At 55.9% G+C, this 19,348-nt stretch overlaps 1 protein-coding gene across 1 annotated transcript; it reads left to right on the top strand.

Moving 5' to 3' along the window:
* The first annotated feature begins 2,177 nt into the window (after positions 1-2,177).
* Positions 2,178-18,952, top strand: Hk3 (hexokinase 3). Its single transcript, XM_042667090.1, has 19 exons — positions 2,178-2,250; positions 4,959-5,068; positions 7,074-7,236; positions 7,673-7,827; positions 8,635-8,754; positions 8,832-8,927; positions 9,771-9,870; positions 9,956-10,139; positions 10,693-10,848; positions 10,950-11,183; positions 12,439-12,734; positions 12,823-12,962; positions 13,063-13,182; positions 14,812-14,907; positions 15,095-15,194; positions 16,719-16,902; positions 16,980-17,135; positions 17,540-17,773; positions 18,623-18,952. Exons 2-19 carry the CDS (start codon positions 4,985-4,987, stop codon positions 18,765-18,767), a joined length of 2,763 nt encoding a protein of 920 aa, XP_042523024.1. The 5' UTR covers positions 2,178-2,250; positions 4,959-4,984; the 3' UTR covers positions 18,768-18,952.
* The last annotated feature ends 396 nt before the right edge of the window (positions 18,953-19,348 follow it).

Genomic DNA, 19,348 nt, shown 5'->3' with positions numbered 1-19,348 from the left:
CAAAGCAAATCTTATGGAGAAAGTAATGGCCATGACTTAGACATGGAAAACCAAAGCTCAAGAAGTGAAGAATGGGGCTGGGAAGGTGACTCAGTGGTAGAGCGCTTGCCTAGCACGCATGAAGCCCGGGATTTGATTCCTCAGTACCACATACACAGAAAAAGCTGGAAGTGGTGCTGTGGCTCAAGTGGTAGAGTACTAGCCTTGAGCAAAAGAAGCTCAGGGACAGTGCCTAAGCCCTGGTTCAAGCCCCAGGACCAGTGCATGCGCGTGCATGTACACACACACACACACAAAATGAAGAACGGTGCTCAAATCACTGGAAAATGGGATGGGATTTGAACCTGTGTCTGGCACCAGAGCTTATGCCCTGAGGACCTCAGGCTGGGGTGTGGCTCAAGTAATAGAGCACTTGCCTAGCAAGTGCTAGGCCCTGGGTTCAATCCCCCTGTACCATGGGAAGAAAACAAACTGAGGACCCCATGTCAATGGGAGGGTTGTGTGGGCTTGTTCCTGCCTGTGAAATAGGGAGGCTTTGGCCTTTGGTTGATTGTGGCCGGTGGGAAGCTCTAGAAGGGAAGGCAGGCAGCAAGTAGATTGCTGAGTTCGTCGTACCAGGGAGAAGGTGGATGAGTGGACACATCTTAGCGGAGTGCTGAAAGCAAATGTACCAGGAAGGCAGGAAGAGGTTACGTATTTCCTCTCTTACAAAAGTCCCCGACTGCTGGAGCTTGTGGAAGGGCTCTCGCTGAACCAAAAACTAAATAAATAACCGATAACCTATGCCATGTCAGGCTAGAACCTGGGCCCGAGGCTTCAAAGGTGAATAAGAAGCATTATCCACAGGCCCTGCGGTAGATACACAGACACAGATGAGCTTTTAATGAACTTGTAAATGCAGCCGGTGCAGCAAACCCAAGATCCTGGCGGGGGGAGCTGAGTTGTGTAAACCCAAGATACTGGGCTTCCAGCTGTGGCCAGGGCCGGGAGGACCTTGTCAGAGTTGGGCTTCCTACTGCTGCCGCTGACCGAGCTGTAATTTAACAGATTGAGGACAAATTAGTTGAAAAGGCTAGAGAGGCCAAAGGGAGAATCATTCCAGATAAATCAGCATGAGCGAAGCCAGCCCTGTGTCTGTGGGAGGCCTGCAAGATGTACCCAGAGTTCTAAAGGACGTGGAAGACGTGGGGATTGCTGACTGAGGGCCTCGCACATCTGGCGGTGGCTATAGGAAGTTGCTCAGAGCCCGGAGGGTCTGGCTGCCCAGCCCCAGGGTGGTCGATGTTAGCTCCTATCCGGGTGCCATCTTGTAGGCTCTGTCATATTTGGATGATGGCCTGGTGATCTCTGGATATATTTGATCATCCAGTCACTGCCACTGATGAAGCCTAAAGTTTTTTAAAGACTCTGCCCAACGTGACAATTGTTGGTGTGCCTAGACCGTGCTTTCCATACGGTCTGGAAGTTGCGCCTTCTTCTGTGTGTGAGCCCTGCTGGTGCATGTGCTGACCTCTTTAGTCTCGGCCTCTCAGCTCGCCCTGTCCACTGGCCTGCAGAGTGAGCTGTCCCCTCTCTTTCTTTTTTTTGGGGGGGGAGGGGGGTGTTGGTGGTGGGACTTGAACTCTGGGCCTGGGCGCCGTCCCTCAACTCTACCACTTGAGCCACAGCACCACTTCCAGTCTTCTGAGTGGTTCATTGGAGATCAGAGTCTCATGGCCGGCTTTGAACCGGGATCCTCAGATCTCAGCCTCCTGAGTAGCCAGGATGACAGGCGTGAGCCGCAGGCGCCCGGCATCTCTTCCTCTTGTGCTCCTACATTGCCTCTTTCTTGCTCACGGGCCCCATTTCAGAAAGTTGTCTGTGACCCCTCTGCGTTTCCCAGTCTCCCATCCCTTTCCGGGGGGCGAGGCGCCTCCTCCAAGCGCTCCAAGTGATTGTGAAACCCGCAGAGCTCCCAACCTCACAGAGGACCCTTGACCTCCAAGGTCGGGCCTCCATCCCCAGCGGCCAACTTACACCATGGTCCCTGGCCTCCCCTGGGCTCCTTACAGCAAACCTGGAAGGAAGTGCATCTGCCTGCATCAGTGGGAGGAGGAAGCTGTGGTGGAGGAGGAAGGTGGGGCCTGGGGACGTTTTTCACTCAAGGCATGCCCGAGTTTCACTTTTGGGGTACAAACCAGGATCGCTGTGGAACTTCACCTCTGGAGAGAAGAGCTCAGGCCTCAGGATAGAGACATCTGTCACACCTAAGTAAGACTTTCCTCTGTCTTGATTCCTGCATTTACCGTCCCCAGACCTCGTCCCCAGCCTCCTCCCTTCCTCTTCCTCCTCTTCTCCCTTCCCCCTCCTCCCTCTCTCCTCCTCTGCTCCTCCTCCCCTCCTCTCCTCTTCCCCTACTCCTCTCCTCCTCTTCCTCTCATCTTCCTCCTTTCTTCCTCCTCCTCTCCTCTCTTCCTCCTCCTCTGCTTCCTTTCCCTCTCCTCCTCCTCTTTCTTCTTTTTTTACTTTTTGGTGCCAGTACTGGGGCTTGAACTCAGGACCTGGGGACTGTCTCTTCCTGTTTTCACTCAAGACTAGCATCCACTTTATTCTTAGCTTCATGTCTAGCTTTATGGTGGTTAATTGGAGACAAGAGTCTCATGGAGGGCTGGGAAGGTAGCTCAGTGGTAGAGCGCTTGCCTTGCATGCAGAAGACCCTGGGTTCGATTCCTCAGCACCACATAAGCGAAAAAAGCCAGAAGTGGCGCTGTGGCTCAAGTGGTAGAGCACTCATCTTGAGCTGAAGAGCTGAGGGACAGCACCCAGGCCCAGAGTTCAAACCCTACGACTGACAAAAATGTCTCATGGACTTTCATGCCCAGGCTATTTTTGAACCATGATCCTCAGATCTCAGCCTCCAAAGTAGCTAGGGTTATAGGCATGAGCCACTGCATGCAGCTGATCTTCCTTCCTTCCTTCCTTCCTTCCTTCCTTCCTTCCTTCCTCTCTTTTTCTTTTTCTCTTTTTCTTTTCAGGCAGGGTCTTGCATATGTAGCCCAGACTAGCTTCAAACTCATGATCCTCCTAGTGCTGGGATTACAGGCATGCCCCACTACACCCTCCGCTTTGAATTTCACCAAACTATTAGTATGTACCTATGCTAAGAGTTACCATAGAAGATGCACTGGTGACTCAGACATGTCCAGGTTATGGGGTTAGCCCTTCAGATTTGGGGAACAACTTAAACAGAGATCAGAAAGCCGGAGGCTAGCCTTACAAGAGGACTTGGCCACTGTGAAGAGCTCTGGACTTTCTGTAGGTGGAACCATCATACTTGAAGTTTGCTTCCTTCTTTTAGGGAAGATAGAGGTTAAGAATCACATGACAGGGCTGGGAAGGTGGCTCAGTGGTAGAGCGCTTGCCTAGCATGCATGAAGCCCTGGGTTCGATTCCTCAGCACCACATGAACAGAAAGAGCAAGAATTGGAGCTGTGGCCCAAGTGCTAGAGCGCTAGCTTTGAGCAAAAGAAGCTCAGGACAGAGCCTAGGCCGAGTTCAAGCCCCAGGACAGGAGGACGAGGAGGAGGAGGAGGAGGAAGAGGAGGAGGAGGAGGAGGAGGACGACCACATGATAAAGTCTTATTTTGGCAGACACTGGAATCAGAAGGGATAGGAGATGAACAGTATGAACACGAGCTGTTAGAAAAATCAGGCAGCAGTGGGGAGGGAGTGGAGGGTGGAAAGGTCACACGAGAGAGCTCTTCCCAGGGTCATAGGAGGCTGATTTCTCCCAAATTGTAGTCACATGGACTATAAGCTCTCTAGTTCCTACTTCCTCTTTTCTTTTTGGTTGGTCATGGGTCTTGAACTCCTGGTCTGGGCGCTGTCCCTGAGCTCTTCAGTTCAAGGCGAGCGCTCTACCGCTTAAGCCAATGCACCCCTTCTGGCTTTCTAGTGGTTTTTATTGGAGATAAGAGTCTCACGGACTTTCCTGCCCTGGCTGGCTTTGAACCGTGATCCTCAGAACTCCGCCTCCTGAGTAGCTGGGATTACAGGCGTGAGCCATCCTACCCAGCCGAGCCCAGCATCTGGTAGACATTGAATGAGGCTAGGGCCATCTGAGCAGGAGGTTTTGCTTCTCCTGATCTCATAGTCCCCCTCTCCTCTCCCAGCCCTTTGACATGGATGTTCCCATTTCATAGATGAAGAAAGTAAGGCCTCCATGTTGGGAGACCATGCAGCTGCGTGAAGACAAGATCGCTGGCCCAGCATACTGCCTATGAGCTGCATCTTCTCTACACTATTCTATACAGCATCTCCTAAGCTTGGTTCTGTTGAGCGCTCCCAGAAGCCTTCTGAGAGCTCCTATTCTTTCCTTCTTTCTACGTGACGAACGTGGAATTCAAAGTCACCAATGACTCACCCAAGGTCTGGCTCTGGAGCCACGTGCTGGTGACTCACGCCTGTCATCCTAGCTACTCCAGAGGCTGAGATCTGCGGATCATGGTTCAAAGCCAGCCCGGGCAGGAAAGTCCATGAGACTCTGATCTCCAATGAGCCAGCCAAAAGCTAGAAATGGAGCTATGGCTCAAGTGCTAGAGCACCAGCTTTGAGCGAAAGACCCAAGCGGGAAGTGGGAGGTTTGGGGGAAGGAGGCTTACGTTCAGACTCCAATACTGGCACCAAAATGAAATGAAATTTCGAAAACCAATGGATGTGAGTACCTGACCGAATGAATGAACATTGGAACTTGACGTCAGCCTTCCCACAGCCCCCCCCCCCCCCCGCCCGGCCCCCCAGGGCATGCATTCTTCTGGAAACCCGCTGCCTCTTTCTTGATTACGAAAGGGTCCTCAGTGGTCAGCAGTTGTGAATTCTGCCCCCAACTTCCTTGTTAGCCCCTTCAGAAGGAAGTTGTGGGTCTGGCTTAGGGCCGATAGATTTAAGAGGTTGACCCGGCCGTCCCTTTTCTTCTACAGGTTGTCAGCTGCTTTCTGTGGAACGTATGGAGGCCACACTGCAGCCTGGGCTGGAGGCCCGGGGCTGTCCCCAGGTCGCCTCGCCACACCCCGCAGATAGCTGGGAGCTGGTAAGTGTGGGTTCCCGTTCCGTGCTGACTCAAAGCTGTGGAGGTCAGGGTTTCTGGAGGTCTCACCCATGTGGTCCCTTTCCAACTTCATCTCACATCGGGTTCACCTCTCTCCTGAGGGATCCCCAGGCTCTACCACTTGAGCCACAGTACCACTTCCAGTTTTCTAGCAGCTCATTGGAGATAAGAGTCTCCATAGACTTTCCTGCCTAGGCCTGGCTTTGAACTCAGATCTCAGCCTCCTGAGTAGCTAGGATGACAGGTGTGAGCCCACCAATGTCCAGCTTCCTGGAGTTTTCTTATCCAAAGCTATGCTTTGTTTGTGGTTTTGATTTGGGGAAGGCTTGTTTTGTTTCAGTTGAGAGTTCTGGGCACACGATCCCCTGTGCCATAATTCCAGCCCTGCTCTCTTTGCTGATGAATTACAGAGCTAGATTCTTGGGTACCTTTCTCTACCCAGGCCGGCCTCCAACTGTGATCCTTCTACTCACAGCCTCTTCAGTGAGCCCCAGTGGGCCAGAGCTGTGTTCCTGAGCCTCTTCCTTTCCGCTTTTAGCTCTTCCTGCACGGGTGTCCTCACATGACTACTGCAGTCAGACTCCAGCAATGACTGCTAGGCTGAACTCCTTTTTGGAGTTATTATGCAGCATAAACCATATGGTGGAGGCTGCTTAGAAGTGAGTCAGAATTTCTTCCTCTCCTTCCCTCCCTTCCTCCCCTTCTTTCATTTTGACTAAGATTTAGAAACCTACCGCATGCTCAGTCAGGAGGTGCTTATATAAGATGTTTTGTATGTCTCGGTCTCTGTTTCCTCATCAGTAAAATGGAAGGAACTGGATTGGAATGCTCTCCACCCCCTGGAGGGCCCAATAAGTGTCAAGAGATCAAGGTTGTGCATGGGGGAGACCCTGGGGGGGGGGGTCTGCCCCCTCTCACTTGTTCTAACACTTGCTCCCTAGCCTTGCTGACCAGCTAGGAGGGTGATCTCACCTTCAGAATCTGCAAGACAGTCAAGAAGACACATACTGGAACGTGTGTGTGTGTGTGTGTGTGTGTGTGTGTGTGTGTGTGTGTGTGTGTGTGTGTGTGTGTGTGTGTGTTTGAACTCAGGGTCTGGGTGCTGTCTCTTAGCTTGATCACTCAAGGTTGATGCTCTACCACTGGAGCCACAGCTCCACCTCCAGCTTTTTGGAGATGACTTCAGTCTGGCTTTGAACCTTGGTCCTCAGATCTCAGCTTCCTGAGTGGCTAGGATGATAGGCGGGAGCCACGGGCACCTGATTGGTACTTGAAATTTATTCTTGTGCTTGTGCATTCATTTGGAGGTTTCTGCTCTGGGGACTGCAGAGCCAATCATAGTGATAAGTGGAAGGCCTCACCAGACCCGAGTGTAAATAAATGAATGAGCCGGGTGCGGGTGGCTCATGCCTATAACCCCATCTACTCAGGAGGCTGAGATCTGAGGATCGAGGTTCAACGCCAGCCTGGGCAGGAACATCTGTGAGACTCTGATCTCCAATGAACCACCAGAAAACCAGAAGTGGTGCTGTGGCTCAAGTGGTAGAGCGCTCACCTTGAGCTAAAGAGCTGAGGGACAGCGCCCAGGCCCAGAGTTCAAGCCCCACGACCCACAAAGAAAATTAAAAATAAATAAATAAAAAATAAGTGAATGAGCAGGAGAGAAGATATGGAGGCTGGGGAAGGGGGTGCGCTAGCCAATGAGTGAAAGCCGCAGGTACTGAGTTCAAGTCCTGGTCTTGTACCTGCAAAAAAGAAAGAGAAGAAAAGAGGAGGTGAAGGCTAAGAAGGAGCCATGTGGAAGAAGGGAGGAAGTGGCATTTATCCCCTGGATGTGGCTGCCGCGGTACCTGCCAGTGGGCAGGTACCAGGAAGTCCTGTGAGGTTCAAGGAGGCTTACTTGGGAGGCTGAAGGACTTGGGAGGACTTGGGAATCTGCCCAGCCCCGACAGGGCTGCCTTGTGGGTGCTGACTTGCTTGTCCCTAGGTGCAGGAGTGTCTTCAGCAATTCAAGGTGACAAGGACACAGTTGCAGCAGATCCAGGCCAGCCTCCTGGGCTCCATGGAGCAGGCGCTCAGGGGACAGGCCGGCCCGGCCCCTAGTGTTCGGATGCTGCCCACCTACGTGGGCTCCACGCCACATGGCACTGGTGAGTGGCATGGACAAGGATGGGTGGCCCGGCCTGGAGGAGGGGTGGAATTCTCCCGGAGAGGAGGAGAAAGATCCTTGTCCCTTGTCTACCATTTCTTTTCTCTTTTGTGGTGGATCATGGGGCTTGAACTCAGGGTCTGGGCACTGTCCCTGAGCTCTTTACCACTTGAGCCACAACGCCACTTCCAGTTTTCTGGTGGTTCCTTGGAGATCAGAGTCTCACTTTCCTGCTCAGGATGGCTTTGAACTGCGATCCTCAGATCTCAGCCTCCTGAGCCGCTGGGGTGACAGGCCTGAGCCTTCAGTGGCAAGCTCCTATCCACCATTTCTGAAGTTCCTTTAAGCAGACTTTCTCAAGCTTTGGGGAATTTTTTTCCTCTTTTTCTCTGGAGTGGCTTAGCTGTGTGCCTTTGTATACCCCACCTGCCCTCTAGAGCAAGGAGATTTCTTGGTGCTGGAGCTGGGGGCCACAGGGGCCTCCCTGCGTGTCTTGTGGGTGACGCTGACGGGCACCGAAGGGCACAGAGTAGAGCCCAGAACACAGGAGTTTGCAATCCCCCAAGAGGTGGTGCTGGGCCCTGGGCAGCAGGTGAGCCATCACCCAGGGCCTCTGGGGCCTAGGGCGGAGCTGGGGGAGCTGGGCCGATGTGGGTGGAGCTAAGCATTTCCCTTGTCCCTTTGGAGCCTGGGTCTGGGTGGGCGGAGCTAAATGCTCCCCTTGTCCCTTTGGGGCTTGGGGCTGGGTGGGCGGAGTTAAGTGCTCCCCTTGTCCCTTTGGGGCCTGAGGCTGGGTGGGCAGAGCTGGGCAGAGGTGGGAGGAGCCAAGCAGTCCTCCTGCCCCTTTGGGGCGGGGCTGGATGGAGCTAAGTGCCTCCCCGTCCCCTTGGGGCGGGGCTGGGTGGGTGGAGCTTGGTGAGTCTGGGCGGAGCTAGGTGCTCCCTATCCCTTTGGGGCGGGGCTGGGTGGACAGAGCTTGATGAATGTGGGCGGGGCTAGGCACTCCCCCTGTCCCTTTGGGGCGGGGCTGGGTGGGTGGAGCTTGGTGAGTCTGGGCGGAGCTAGGTGCTCCCTATCCCTTTGGGGCGGGGCTGGGTGGACAGAGCTTGGTGAGTGTGGGCGGGGCTAGGCACTCCCCCTGTCCCTTTGGGGCAGGGCTGGGTGGGCGGAGCTTAGCGACGGTAGGCGGGGCTAGGCACTCCCCTGTCCCTTTGGGGCGGGGCTGGGTGGGCGGAGCTTGATGAATGTGGGCGGGGCTAGGCACTCCCCTGCCCCTTCGGGGCGGGGCTGGGTGGGCGGAGCTTGGCGACTGTGGGCGGGGCTAGGCACTCCCCTGCCCCTTCGGGGCGGGGCTGGGTGGCGCTGGGCGGAGCTAAGCGCCCCCCTCCCCGTCCCGCAGCTCTTCGATTTTGCCGCCCGCTGCCTGAGTGAGTTCCTGGACACGCAGCCCGTGGGCAGTCAGCGTCTGCAGCTCGGCTTCAGCTTCTCTTTCCCTTGTCACCAGACTGGCCTGGACAGGGTACGATGGAGGGGACCTGGGGACGGGGAGCGACCGAGGCCGTAGCCTTCAGAGGTGACCCTGTTTTCTGTCCCCAGAGCATCCTCATCTCCTGGACCAAAGGTTTTCGGTGCAGTGGCGTGGAAGGGCAGGACGTGGTCCAGCTGCTGAGGGACGCCATTCGGAGGCAGGGGGTGAGCGCAGGGCTGGGTGGGATGGGGCAGCCTTGGATGGCCTGGGCTGCTGCCCCAGGTTAGCTCAAGCGGCGCTTCTCGGAGGTCCTGCTTTTCTTTGCGGTTTCCCTTTCCGGCAAATGGAGCTACCATCCCGTTATTTATCTATTTAGTGACAGTCCCTGGGCTTGAACTCAGGGCCTGGGTGCTGTCCTTGAGCTTCCCTAAGCCCTGTACCCCTTGAGCCGCAGCTCCACTTCCAGATTTTTGGTGGTTCACTGAAGATAAGCGTCCCACAGACTTTCCTGCCTGGGCTGGCTTCGAACTGTGATCCTCAGATCTCAGCCTCCGCAGTTGCTAGGAATTCAGATGTGAGCCACTGGCCAAGGAAAGTTTCTGGAGAGTGGGGTGCAGTGTACGTGGTGGGGGGGGCAGTGGGGGTGGGGTGGGGGATGCAGACAACATGTTCCATGGGCTCTGAATGTCGCCATCAAAGCTGAAGCCCCACTGGGCACCCGTGGCTCACGCCTGTCATCCTAGCTACCCAAGAGGCTGAGATATGAGCATCACTGCTTGAAGCTGGTGGTGTAGGCAGGAAAGTGCGTGAGACTCTGATCTCCAATGAGCCAGCAAAAACCTTGAAGTGGTGCTGTGGATCAAGTGGTAGAGCACTAGCCTTGAGTGAAAAAGCTCAGGGACAGCACCTAGGCCCTGAGTTCAAGTCCTAGGACTGGCACGCGCACACACACACACACACACACACACACACACACACACACACGAGGCCCCAGGCCTGCCCCCACCCCCAGACTCCTTACCCTGGTTCCCCTCTCTGGTGATGGCCCCGCCTTCTCCACCCACCAGACCTACAGCATTGATGTGGTTGCGGTCGTGAACGACACCGTGGGCACCATGATGGGCTGTGAGCTGGGCGCGGGGCCGTGTGAGATCGGGCTGATCGTGGGTGAGCCACGGGCCATTTGTGGTGACGGAGGGGTGGGGGCTTAGCCTCCTGGTGGGCAGACCCTGAGAAAACCCTCCCTTGCCAGACACGGGCACCAACGCCTGCTACATGGAGGAGGCGCGGCACGTGGCGGTGCTGGATGAGGACCGGGGCCGCAGCTGCGTGAGCGTGGAGTGGGGCTCCTTCGATGATCACGCGGCTCTAGGCCCAGTGCTGACCACCTTTGACCTTACCCTGGACCGCGAGTCTCTGAATCCCGGTGCCCAGAGGTGCCCTGCCTAGGGGGGGTGTTTGGAGGCTCTGGTGTTGCTCTGATCCACCCCCCTGTGTAAAGGCTTCACGGTCCCTTCCTCCCACGTGGAGGGTCAGACCACTTGAGCCACAGCTCCACTTCTGGCTTTTTGCTGGTTCATTGGAGATAAAGAATCTCAGGGACTTTCCTGCCTGGGCTGGCTTTGAACCTCAATCCTCAGATCTCAGCCTCCTGAGTAGCTAAGATGACAGGCATGAGCCACCTGTGCCTGGCTAGAACCCAGAGTATTTAACTCTTGGCCTTCTGTCAGCCCTGACAAGTTGCGAGTTGGGGGGGTGGGGAGTGGTGAGTCAAATGTCTCCAGCTTTCCTGGGGTTCAGCTGCTCCTCCCAGAGCTCCCTGAAATCATCAGAGTCTGAGAGGGAAAAATATCCACCTGTCCCCGGGGAGGCCTGTGGTGTGGGGACCCTGAAGAGAATGATGACTCCTCTTTGGGGGAGTTCTTAGGGGCAGAGCCGGGCAGGCCGAGGGCTGGGCAGGGCCCCATGTCCAGCCATGTCTCCCTGCAGGTTTGAGAAGATGATTGGGGGGTTGTACCTGGGGGAGCTGGTGCGGCTGGTGCTGCTCCATCTGGCCCAGCGTGGCGTGCTCTTTGGCGGTTCTACCTCTCCTGCCTTACTGACCCCAGGCAGCATCGACCTGGAGCACGTGGCTTGCATGGAGGAGTAAGTGGGGATGAGCAGGAGGCAGAGATAGGGGCGGGGCATAGATACTATGTCCCCAAGGATCCAAACCAACACCCCCCATTATTCTCCCCTCACTGCAGCCCCTCCACGGGGGCCGCCTGTGCCCAGGACATCCTGAAGGGTTTGGGCCTGAGCCCCAGGGCCCGGGACGCGGAGCTGGTGCAGCGCGTGTGCACGGCCGTGAGCACCCGAGCCGCCCAGCTCTGCGCCGCCGCCCTGGCGGCAGTCCTGGTTCGTCTCCAGCGCAGCCGAGAACAGCAGGAGCTCCGAGTGGCGGTGGCCGTGGGAGGCCGCGTGTTCGAGCAGCACTCCAGGTACGGTGTTAAACTCCATCCGAGACTCACAAGACACTGTGGGAGATGATCGTTACCCCCTGGGGATGGGGGCCGTGGGGGAGCGGAGGGAAAGTGTGGTGGGGGAAACAAGGCTCGTGACCTTCCTTAGGTAACTGTGACCCCTGTGATGTCACCCTGGAATTAAATTAAGTAGCAGGATGTGGGGGGCAGGGAGCCTGTATGCGTGTGAGACACACTCGGAGGATGGGCTGGGCTGACTTGTGTCAGCTGGTGGGCACAATCAGCCATCCAAGCCAGGCACTGATGGCCGTCATCCTAGCTTCTCAGGAGGCTGAGATCTTGAAGATCACGGTTCAAAGCCAGCCGAGACTGGAAAGTCTGTGGAACGCTTATCTCCAACCAAAAACAAAACCAAACAGGAATAGAGCTGTGATTTAAGTGGTAGGGTACTCACCTCAGGCAAAACCAATTCAGGGAATGGTGCTCAGACCCTGAGTTCAAGTCCCAGGACCACCTACTAACCCCCTTTCCCCCACAAAAAAGAAAATATAGCAATCCAAGCAGAGTGTGGAATCCTCAGAGGACCCTGTAGGAGGTCAGGAGACAGTCAAGGAAAAATAAAGTGCTGCGGGGGCTGGGAAGGTGGCTCAGTGGTAGAGCGCTTGCCTTGCATGCCTGAGGCCCTGGGTTCGATTCCTCAGCACCACATAAGCAAAAAGAAAAAAGCCGGAAGTGGCGCTGTGGCTCAAGTGGTAGAGCGCTAGCCTTGACCTGAAGAGCTGAGGGACAGCGCCCAGACCCAGAGTTCAGGCCTCACAACTGGATCCCCCAAAAAAATAAAAAAATAAATAAAGTGCCGCCTTCTATTTGTGGAGTGGAACACTTCGAGTAGTAGATGCACAGTGTACAGAACACATTCAGGTTTGGGTTGATTTATAGAGCTGAGGCCTAAGGGTCAGGTGCCCAGATGCCAAGCTTGGCATATTATTATTATTATTAATTATTATTATTGTTGGTCGTGGGGTTTGATCTCTGGGCCTGGACGCTGTCCTTCAGCTCTTCAGCTCAAGGCAAGCACTCTACCACTTGAGCCACAGCGCCACTTCTGGTTTTCTGGTGGTTCACTGGAAATAAAAGTCTCATGGACTTTCCTGCCCCAGGCTGGCTTTGAACCACGATCCTCCAATCTCAGCCTCCTGAGTAGTTAGGATGACAGGCGTGAGCCACCGGCACCTGGCTAAGCATGGCATATTCTTGGTGTGTGTCTGTGTAGGTTCCACGGCATCCTCCGGGACATGGTGGTGCTCTTGGCTCCCGAATGTGACGTGTCCTTCGTCCCCTCTGTGGATGGAGGGGGCCGGGGCGTCGCCATGGTGACGGCCGTGGCTGCCCGTCTGGCTGCCCAGCGCCACCTGCTGGAGGAGACGCTGGCACCCTTCCGGTTGAGCAGGGAGCAGCTGGTGGCGGTGCAGGCGCAGATGCGGGAGGCCATGGCCAGAGGCCTCAAGGGAGAGGCCTCTTCCCTCCGAATGTTGCCCACCTATGTCCGGGCCACCCCGGATGGCAGCGGTGAGCCGGGAGTGGAGCCCTGGGGGGTGGAGCTCTGCGGGGCCCGGTGCGTGCTGTGTCCTGACCCGTAGGGCCTTTTGCCCTGCAGAGCGAGGGGACTTCCTGGCCTTGGATCTGGGGGGCACCAACTTCCGGGTCCTCCTGGTCCGTGTGACCGAGGCGGGCGTACAGATCACCAGCCACATCTACTCCATCCCCGAGTGTGTGGCCCAGGGCTCGGGGCAGCAGGTATGGAATGGCTCAAGCCCCGGAAGTCAGAGGTGGGGTATAGCTACAGGTACAATCACCTGACCTATGTGCACCCTCCTCTTCCCCCCCCCCCTTACAGCTGTTTGATCACATCGTGGACTGCATCGTGGATTTCCAACAGCAGCAGGGCCTGAGTGGGCGGAGCCTGCCTCTGGGCTTTACCTTCTCCTTCCCTTGCAAGCAGCTGGGCCTGGACCAGGTAAGAGGCCAGGGCTTCCACCAAGAGGATTGATGCCTCAGGGAGCGAGGAATGGGCAGCTTGGTGGACCTGGTCTGCAGCCAGCCTCAGTTTCCCTCCAGCATGGTGTGCCTTCTGTTAGGATCTGGGAATGCCGACACAGCATAGGCACACCCAAGGTAGTATTGGCCCCGAGGATTTCTGTGGCGAGCAACCATTCTTCCTGCCTCAGAGAAGGGGCTGGAAAGCCAAGCTCTGGTGGCTCACGCCTGTCATCCTGGCAAATCAGGAGGCTGAGTTCTGAGGATCAGGGTTCAAAGCCAGCCTGGGCAGGAAAGTCTGTGAGACTCTGATCTCCAATGAACCACGGCACAGCCAGAAGCAGAGCTGTGGCTCAAGTGGTAGAACGCTTGAGTAAAAAAGCTAAGGAACAGTGCTCAGGCCCTGAGTTCAAAGCCCCCCCCCCCCCGACACACTCATATTCCACACCAAAAGGTAGCTTCAGATCAAACCCTGTGTGGGGATCTGCATAGCTCTGTGTACACAATGGGAAAAAGACATACATGGGAATATTGGGGGGGGGGGGGGAAGTTGATTGCCGTTTTTAAACTCTCCTGCCCTAGCCAGGTGTAATGGTGCATGCCTGTAGTCCAAGCTACTCAAGAGAGTGAGCATTGCTTGAACTCAGGAATCCAAGGGTATTCTAGGCAACACATCAAACACTTCCATCTCAAAAGCAAAAGCAAAATTAACAACCACCACCCAAAAACCCAAACCAATAAAATCTCCGAACATTTCCGTGTGGGCCCCGTTGTCATTTTCCTTTGACAGCGGCGGCCTCTCTCCCGCTGCTCAGCCTCTCCCGCAGAGACACACAAAGAAAAAAAAAAATAACAGATCTGTCTTCCCAGGCCTGACCACTAAGTCCAGTTGCTTACAATAGAGGAGTGTCTCTTCTTCTCATCCTGTCTGGGTGTCTGGCTTTCCACGTGTCCTTCACCTGCCCCTGGAACAAATAAGTCCATGTTGCTTGGGAAAGGCTCTAGTGCTGGAAAATTCCTCTCTTTGAAGTGACTCTTGCCATTTTTTTTTTTTCTGGGAAAAGATGGGGTGTTGTTGGCATAATACCGTCATTTTACTAGCTCTGTTTGTTCCTAATTATGAAGGGCCGAATCTTCCAGAAAAAATGATGTCTCACAGTCACCAGACCCTCCTCTTATGAGCATTTGAGAACTAATAATAGAAGATGTAGGTTGAATCTTTTTCTTTTAGTGCTGGTATTGGAGCTTGAACTTAGAGCCTGGGTCTTGCCCTTTATTTAGCTTTTTTCCTCCAGGCTGGCACTTGACCGCTTGAGCCACACCTCTACTTCTGCCTTTTTGCTGGTTCATTGGAGATAACAGTCCCACAGACTTTTCTGCCCAGGCTGGCCTCCAACTGCGATCCTCGGATCTCAGCCTCCAGAGTAGCTGGGAGGACAGGTGTGAACTAGGAGCTTAAATCATCCTTAATAGGTTTCTTCACACTGAGTGTCTCCTGGGGGGCCCCGTGGACCCTAGGGGCAGCACAAGCCAGGGCCAGTAACGCAGGGACCATTTCTCCAGCATTGGAGAAGCACAGAGAGCTTCATTCCTCCTTCACCCCACCCAGGGCATTCTCTTGAACTGGACTAAGGGTTTCAACGCATCGGACTGTGAGGGCCGAGACGTTGTGTGTCTGTTGCGGGAAGCCATCGGCCGCAGACAGGTAGGAGCTTGCTTCCAAAGCTGCTGCGGGGTTGGTTTTTTCGGCATGCCCAGAGGGAAACCAAGTGTCATGTGTTTCCTGAGCTGGGGGCTCTTTCTAATAGAGACCTCTGGGTCCAGCGCTGGTTGCCGTGACGACCGCGTTGCCCGGCAACTAACAGCATCTTTGTGTGTGTGTGTGTGTGCAGGCAGTGGAGCTGAATGTGGTCGCCATTGTCAATGACACAGTAGGGACCATGATGTCCTGCGGCTATGAAGATCCCCGTTGTGAGATGGGCCTCATTGTGGGTGAGGGGGGGCGCTCAGCCCTTTCGTACCCCCACTGTCTGATAATTCGCTGCTTCCTGTCGATTCCATAGGGCGGAGGTTCCTCTGGCTGTGTGTGTGTGTGTGTGTGTGTGTGTGTGTGTGTGTGGCATTGTTCCTGTCAGAGCCAACACTGTATTGGGCTGGCAGTGCCTGGAGGTGGGGTGTGGGGGGGGAGAGCTTCATCTAGCTCAGCTACCGACTCACAGCCAATGAGTCTTTCTGAGCCTCAGTTTACCCATCTGGTGAATGCATCTCTGTAGTGGAATCCCAGGGCAATGCTAGCTTGGTGGTTTTTACCTAAGTGGCAAATCACGAGAGCCTCAACTTCCCCATCTTAGATACAGGGAGTAGCCATGTCTGTCCCCGGGTCCCTAGGGCAGGGTAGACAAAGCAAGGCGTGGTGGCAGGCTGCTGGCGCATCACGGGGTTTGAAATTGGGGGTGGAGCAATGCCATTTGAGGGTTCTTCAGCCAGTCTAAGATTCGAAGTCTTTATTAAGCCTGTACTCTGGGGCCAGCTGGCAGCTGGAGGAAGGGACAGGAAGGCACACGAGAGAAGCGGAGGGGCTGGATGGATCTTGGGGATCAGGGAAGGGAGAGGAGGGGGCGGTCCTTAATGGAGCTGAGTCTGAGCTGGGTGCTGATGTTCATGCCTGTCATCCTAGCTCCTTAGGAGGCTGAAATCTGAGGACTGAGTTTTGAAGCCAGGCTGGGCAGACAGAACTGTGAGATCCTTATAACCAGTTAACCAGCAAAGAGCAGAAGTGGAGCTGAGGCTCCAAGAGGTAGAGTTAACAGAGAGAGAAAGAGACAGAGAGACAGACAGAGAGAGACAGAGACACAGGCAGAGACAGAGACAGACAGACAGAGACAGAATGACAGAGAGACAGAACTGACTTTGACCCCACATGTAGGCCAAAATTTGAAACAGAAGCCCTGAAGGACAGGGTTTAGCGAGACTAAATAAGGTTCCTACATATCTCAAACCTGAGTTTAGTGGTCTAGGTACATGGCAGCCTTCCAGGGACAAGAATTTCTTGAATCTAGGGCCTGGCACAGGTAGGTGTGTAGATAAACTATGGAATGGAGGAATTTCAGGTGGTATGGGGGGGTGGGCAGCCTGCCAAGAAGAGCTATGTACAGGGGAAAGGAGAAAATACATTTTATTGTGAGTTTTTCTTTTCTTTCTGGTGCTGGTACTAGCTCTTGGCCTCAGGGCCTTAACTTTTCAGTCAAGGCCGGTGCTTTACCACTTGGGCCACAGCTCCACTTCTGCCTTTTTGGTGGTTAATCAGGGATAAGAGTCTCATGGACTTTCCCGCCTGGGCTGGCTTTGAACTTCGATCCTCAGATCTCAGCCTCCTGAGTAGCTAGGCTGACAGGCGTGAGCCACCGTTGCCTGGCAACAGAGGCAGGGTTTTCATCATTCTGGTGGGGGAAGGGCTTGGGAGAGGGCGTTGTCTGCATCAGCAAATGGCCTCCACCCCGTCTGGCCTTTCTGTAGGGACGGGAACAAATGCTTGCTATATGGAAGAGCTCCAGAACGTTCCAGGCGTGCCTGGGGATCAAGGCCGCATGTGTATCAACATGGAGTGGGGTGCCTTTGGGGACGACGGTTCACTGGGCATGCTTGGCACTTGTTTCGATGAGAGGGTGGACCAGGCATCCATCAATCCCGGCAAGCAGAGGTGTTCTGGGGGAGCCGGGCAGGGGTGGTGGGCACTGGGGACCTGACTTGTGTCGAGACTCATAGGCACCCATACAGGTTTGAGAAGATGATCAGTGGGATGTACCTGGGAGAGATCGTCCGCCATATTCTCTTGCATTTGACCAGCCTCGGAGTTCTCTTCCGGGGTCAGGTGACCCAGTGCCTTCAGACCAGAGACATCTTCAAGACCAAGTTTCTGTCTGAGATTGAAAGGTACCCCAAGGTTTCACTGAAAAGGAGTCCATCTGTCCACTGTATGAGGCCTGTAGATGGAGGGGGGGGGGTGTCCATTCTGGAGGGTAAATGGGGGGGGGGGTAGATCACCCTGTCATCCTGGCTGCTCAGGAGGCTGAGAGCCTAGGATGGCAGTCCAAAGCCAGCCCCAGCAGGAAAAGTCTGTGAGACTGATCTCCCACGAAAAAGCCGGAAGTGGAGCTGTGGCTCAAGTGGTAGAGGGCTAGCCTTGAGTGAAAAAAACACAAAAGGATGGACGCCGGGCCTTGCGTTCAAGTTCCAGTGCTGGCCCCAACAAAGCAAAACAGAACTAGATGTGTTGAGAGGAAGTGAGCGCATGCCCGGACCCACACGTCTGTATTCTCTTCCTTCCTGGCCCGCAGCGACAGCCTGGCCCTGCGCCAGGTCCGAGCCATCCTGGAGGCCCTGGGCCTGCCCCTAACGTCTGACGATGCTCTGATGGTCCTGGAGGTGTGCCAGGCGGTGTCCCGGAGGGCTGCCCAACTCTGCGGGGCGGGGGTGGCTGCTGTGGTGGAGAAGATCCGGGAGAACCGGGGCCTGGACGAGCTGGCCGTGTCTGTGGGGGTGGACGGGACCCTCTACAAGCTGCATCCGCAGTGAGTTCCGCCCATGGGCCCCGGGAGGGCGGGATCGGGCCCTGGAGGCGTGGCCGAGGCTCAGGAGGTGTGGCCAGAGCCTGGAAGGCGTGTCAGGAGCCAGGGAGGTGTGGCCAAGGCCCAGGAGGCGTGGCCATCTGTGAAGCCCGGCTAATCAGGGACCCTGGAGGCGTGACCAGAGCCCAGAGGCGTGTCAGGAGCCAGGGAGGTGTGGCCAAGGCCTAGGAGGCGTGGCCATCTGTGAAACCCGGCTAATCAGGGGCCCTGGAGGCGTGGCCAGAGCCCAGAAGGTGTGTCAGGAGCCAGGGAGGTGTGGCCAAGGCCCAGGAGGCGTGGCCATCTGTGAAGCCCGGCTAATCAGGGGCCCTGGAGGCGTGGCCAGAGCCCAGAAGGTGTGTCAGGAGCCAGGGAGGTGTGGCCAAGGCCCAGGAGGCGTGGCCATCTGTGAAGCCCGGCTAATCAGGGACCCTGGAGGCGTGACCAGAGCCCAGAAGGCGTGGCAGGAACCAGGGAGGCTTGAGCAGATTCGGGGAGGTGGGGCCAGACGAAGCCTGGCTGGTCATGGGTCTGGGGGCGTGGCCAGGACCTAGGAGGTGTGGCCAAGGCCCGGGAGGCGTGGCCATGTGAGACCTGGCTGATCAGGGGCCCTGGAGGCGTGGCCAGGGCTTAGAAGGCATGACAGGAGCCAGGGAGGTGTGGCCAAGGACCAGGAGGAGGGGCCAGATCCTGGGTGGTGTGGCCAGACGAGGCCTGACTGGTCATGGGCCCGGGGGCGTGGCCAGGGCCTGGGAGGCGTGGCCGTGTGAGGCCTGGCTGGCCACAGGCTCATCTAGTCCCTTCCCCTCCCAGCTTCTCTAGCTTGGTGGCAGCTACAGTGCGGGAGCTGGCTCCTCGTTGTGCGGTCACCTTCCTACAGTCGGAGGACGGGTCTGGCAAAGGTGCAGCTCTAGTCACCGCCGTTGCCTGTCGCCTGGCCCAGGAGGCCCAAGTCTGAGGAAGTCTCTGGGAACGACAGGACAAGGATCTGCGGTTCAAGCTGTCCCTGAGCCAGGCCCAGCCCACCCGGGACTCCCAGACAAGCCTGTGTGTGTGACCATCTGCCCCTTGTGCCCTGACTTTTTCTTTCCCCAAAGAAGAGCAGGGCACTGGGGTTAGCAATATATATATATAATTTATTTACATTCACGTCCGCTAAAATCCCTATGCGCCCCGGCGGCTGGGCAAGGCTGTGTACATAAGGCCAAGTATAAGTGCACGGATGCACTTAAGACAGAGTCAGGACACAAGCTCCACATGACAGGCCCCCACACGTGGGGGGCCACCAGCCAGCCCCCCAGGAACGGCACACACACTCTCGCCATTGTACAGCCCGGGACTCTCATTTGCATATTCACACGCCCCCCCCCGCCGGGCAGGGCACCTCAAGGCTGGGGACAGAGGAGAACCAGGGAAGGAAGCCATTGGGTGTCCCTGAATGGATGTGGACCAACACTGGGTGTGAGAGATGTGAGTGTCCTCTGGGTGCACAGCATGAGATGTGTGGTGGTGTCGGGGAGAGACGGGGTGCATGGGAGA

Source organism: Dipodomys spectabilis, unplaced genomic scaffold (genome assembly GCF_019054845.1).
Source record: "Dipodomys spectabilis isolate Male_0828 unplaced genomic scaffold, ASM1905484v1 ptg000375l, whole genome shotgun sequence".
In the NCBI taxonomy this organism is placed as follows: domain Eukaryota; kingdom Metazoa; phylum Chordata; class Mammalia; order Rodentia; family Heteromyidae; genus Dipodomys; species Dipodomys spectabilis.
The sequence above is the reverse complement of the archived record's forward strand: the minus strand, read 5'-3'. Positions and strand labels throughout refer to the sequence as shown.

Bases quoted from the DNA above. Each gene is read 5' to 3' on its own strand.
- Hk3 (XM_042667090.1), top strand. From the start codon at position 4,985: ATGGAGGCCACACTGCAGCCTGGGCTGGAGGCCCGGGGCTGTCCCCAG. The intron at 7,828-8,634 runs GTGAGCCATCAC...CCCGTCCCGCAG, and splicing joins TGCTGGGCCCTGGGCAGCAG to CTCTTCGATTTTGCCGCCCG. The intron at 17,136-17,539 runs GTACCCCAAGGT...CCTGGCCCGCAG, and splicing joins TTTCTGTCTGAGATTGAAAG to CGACAGCCTGGCCCTGCGCC.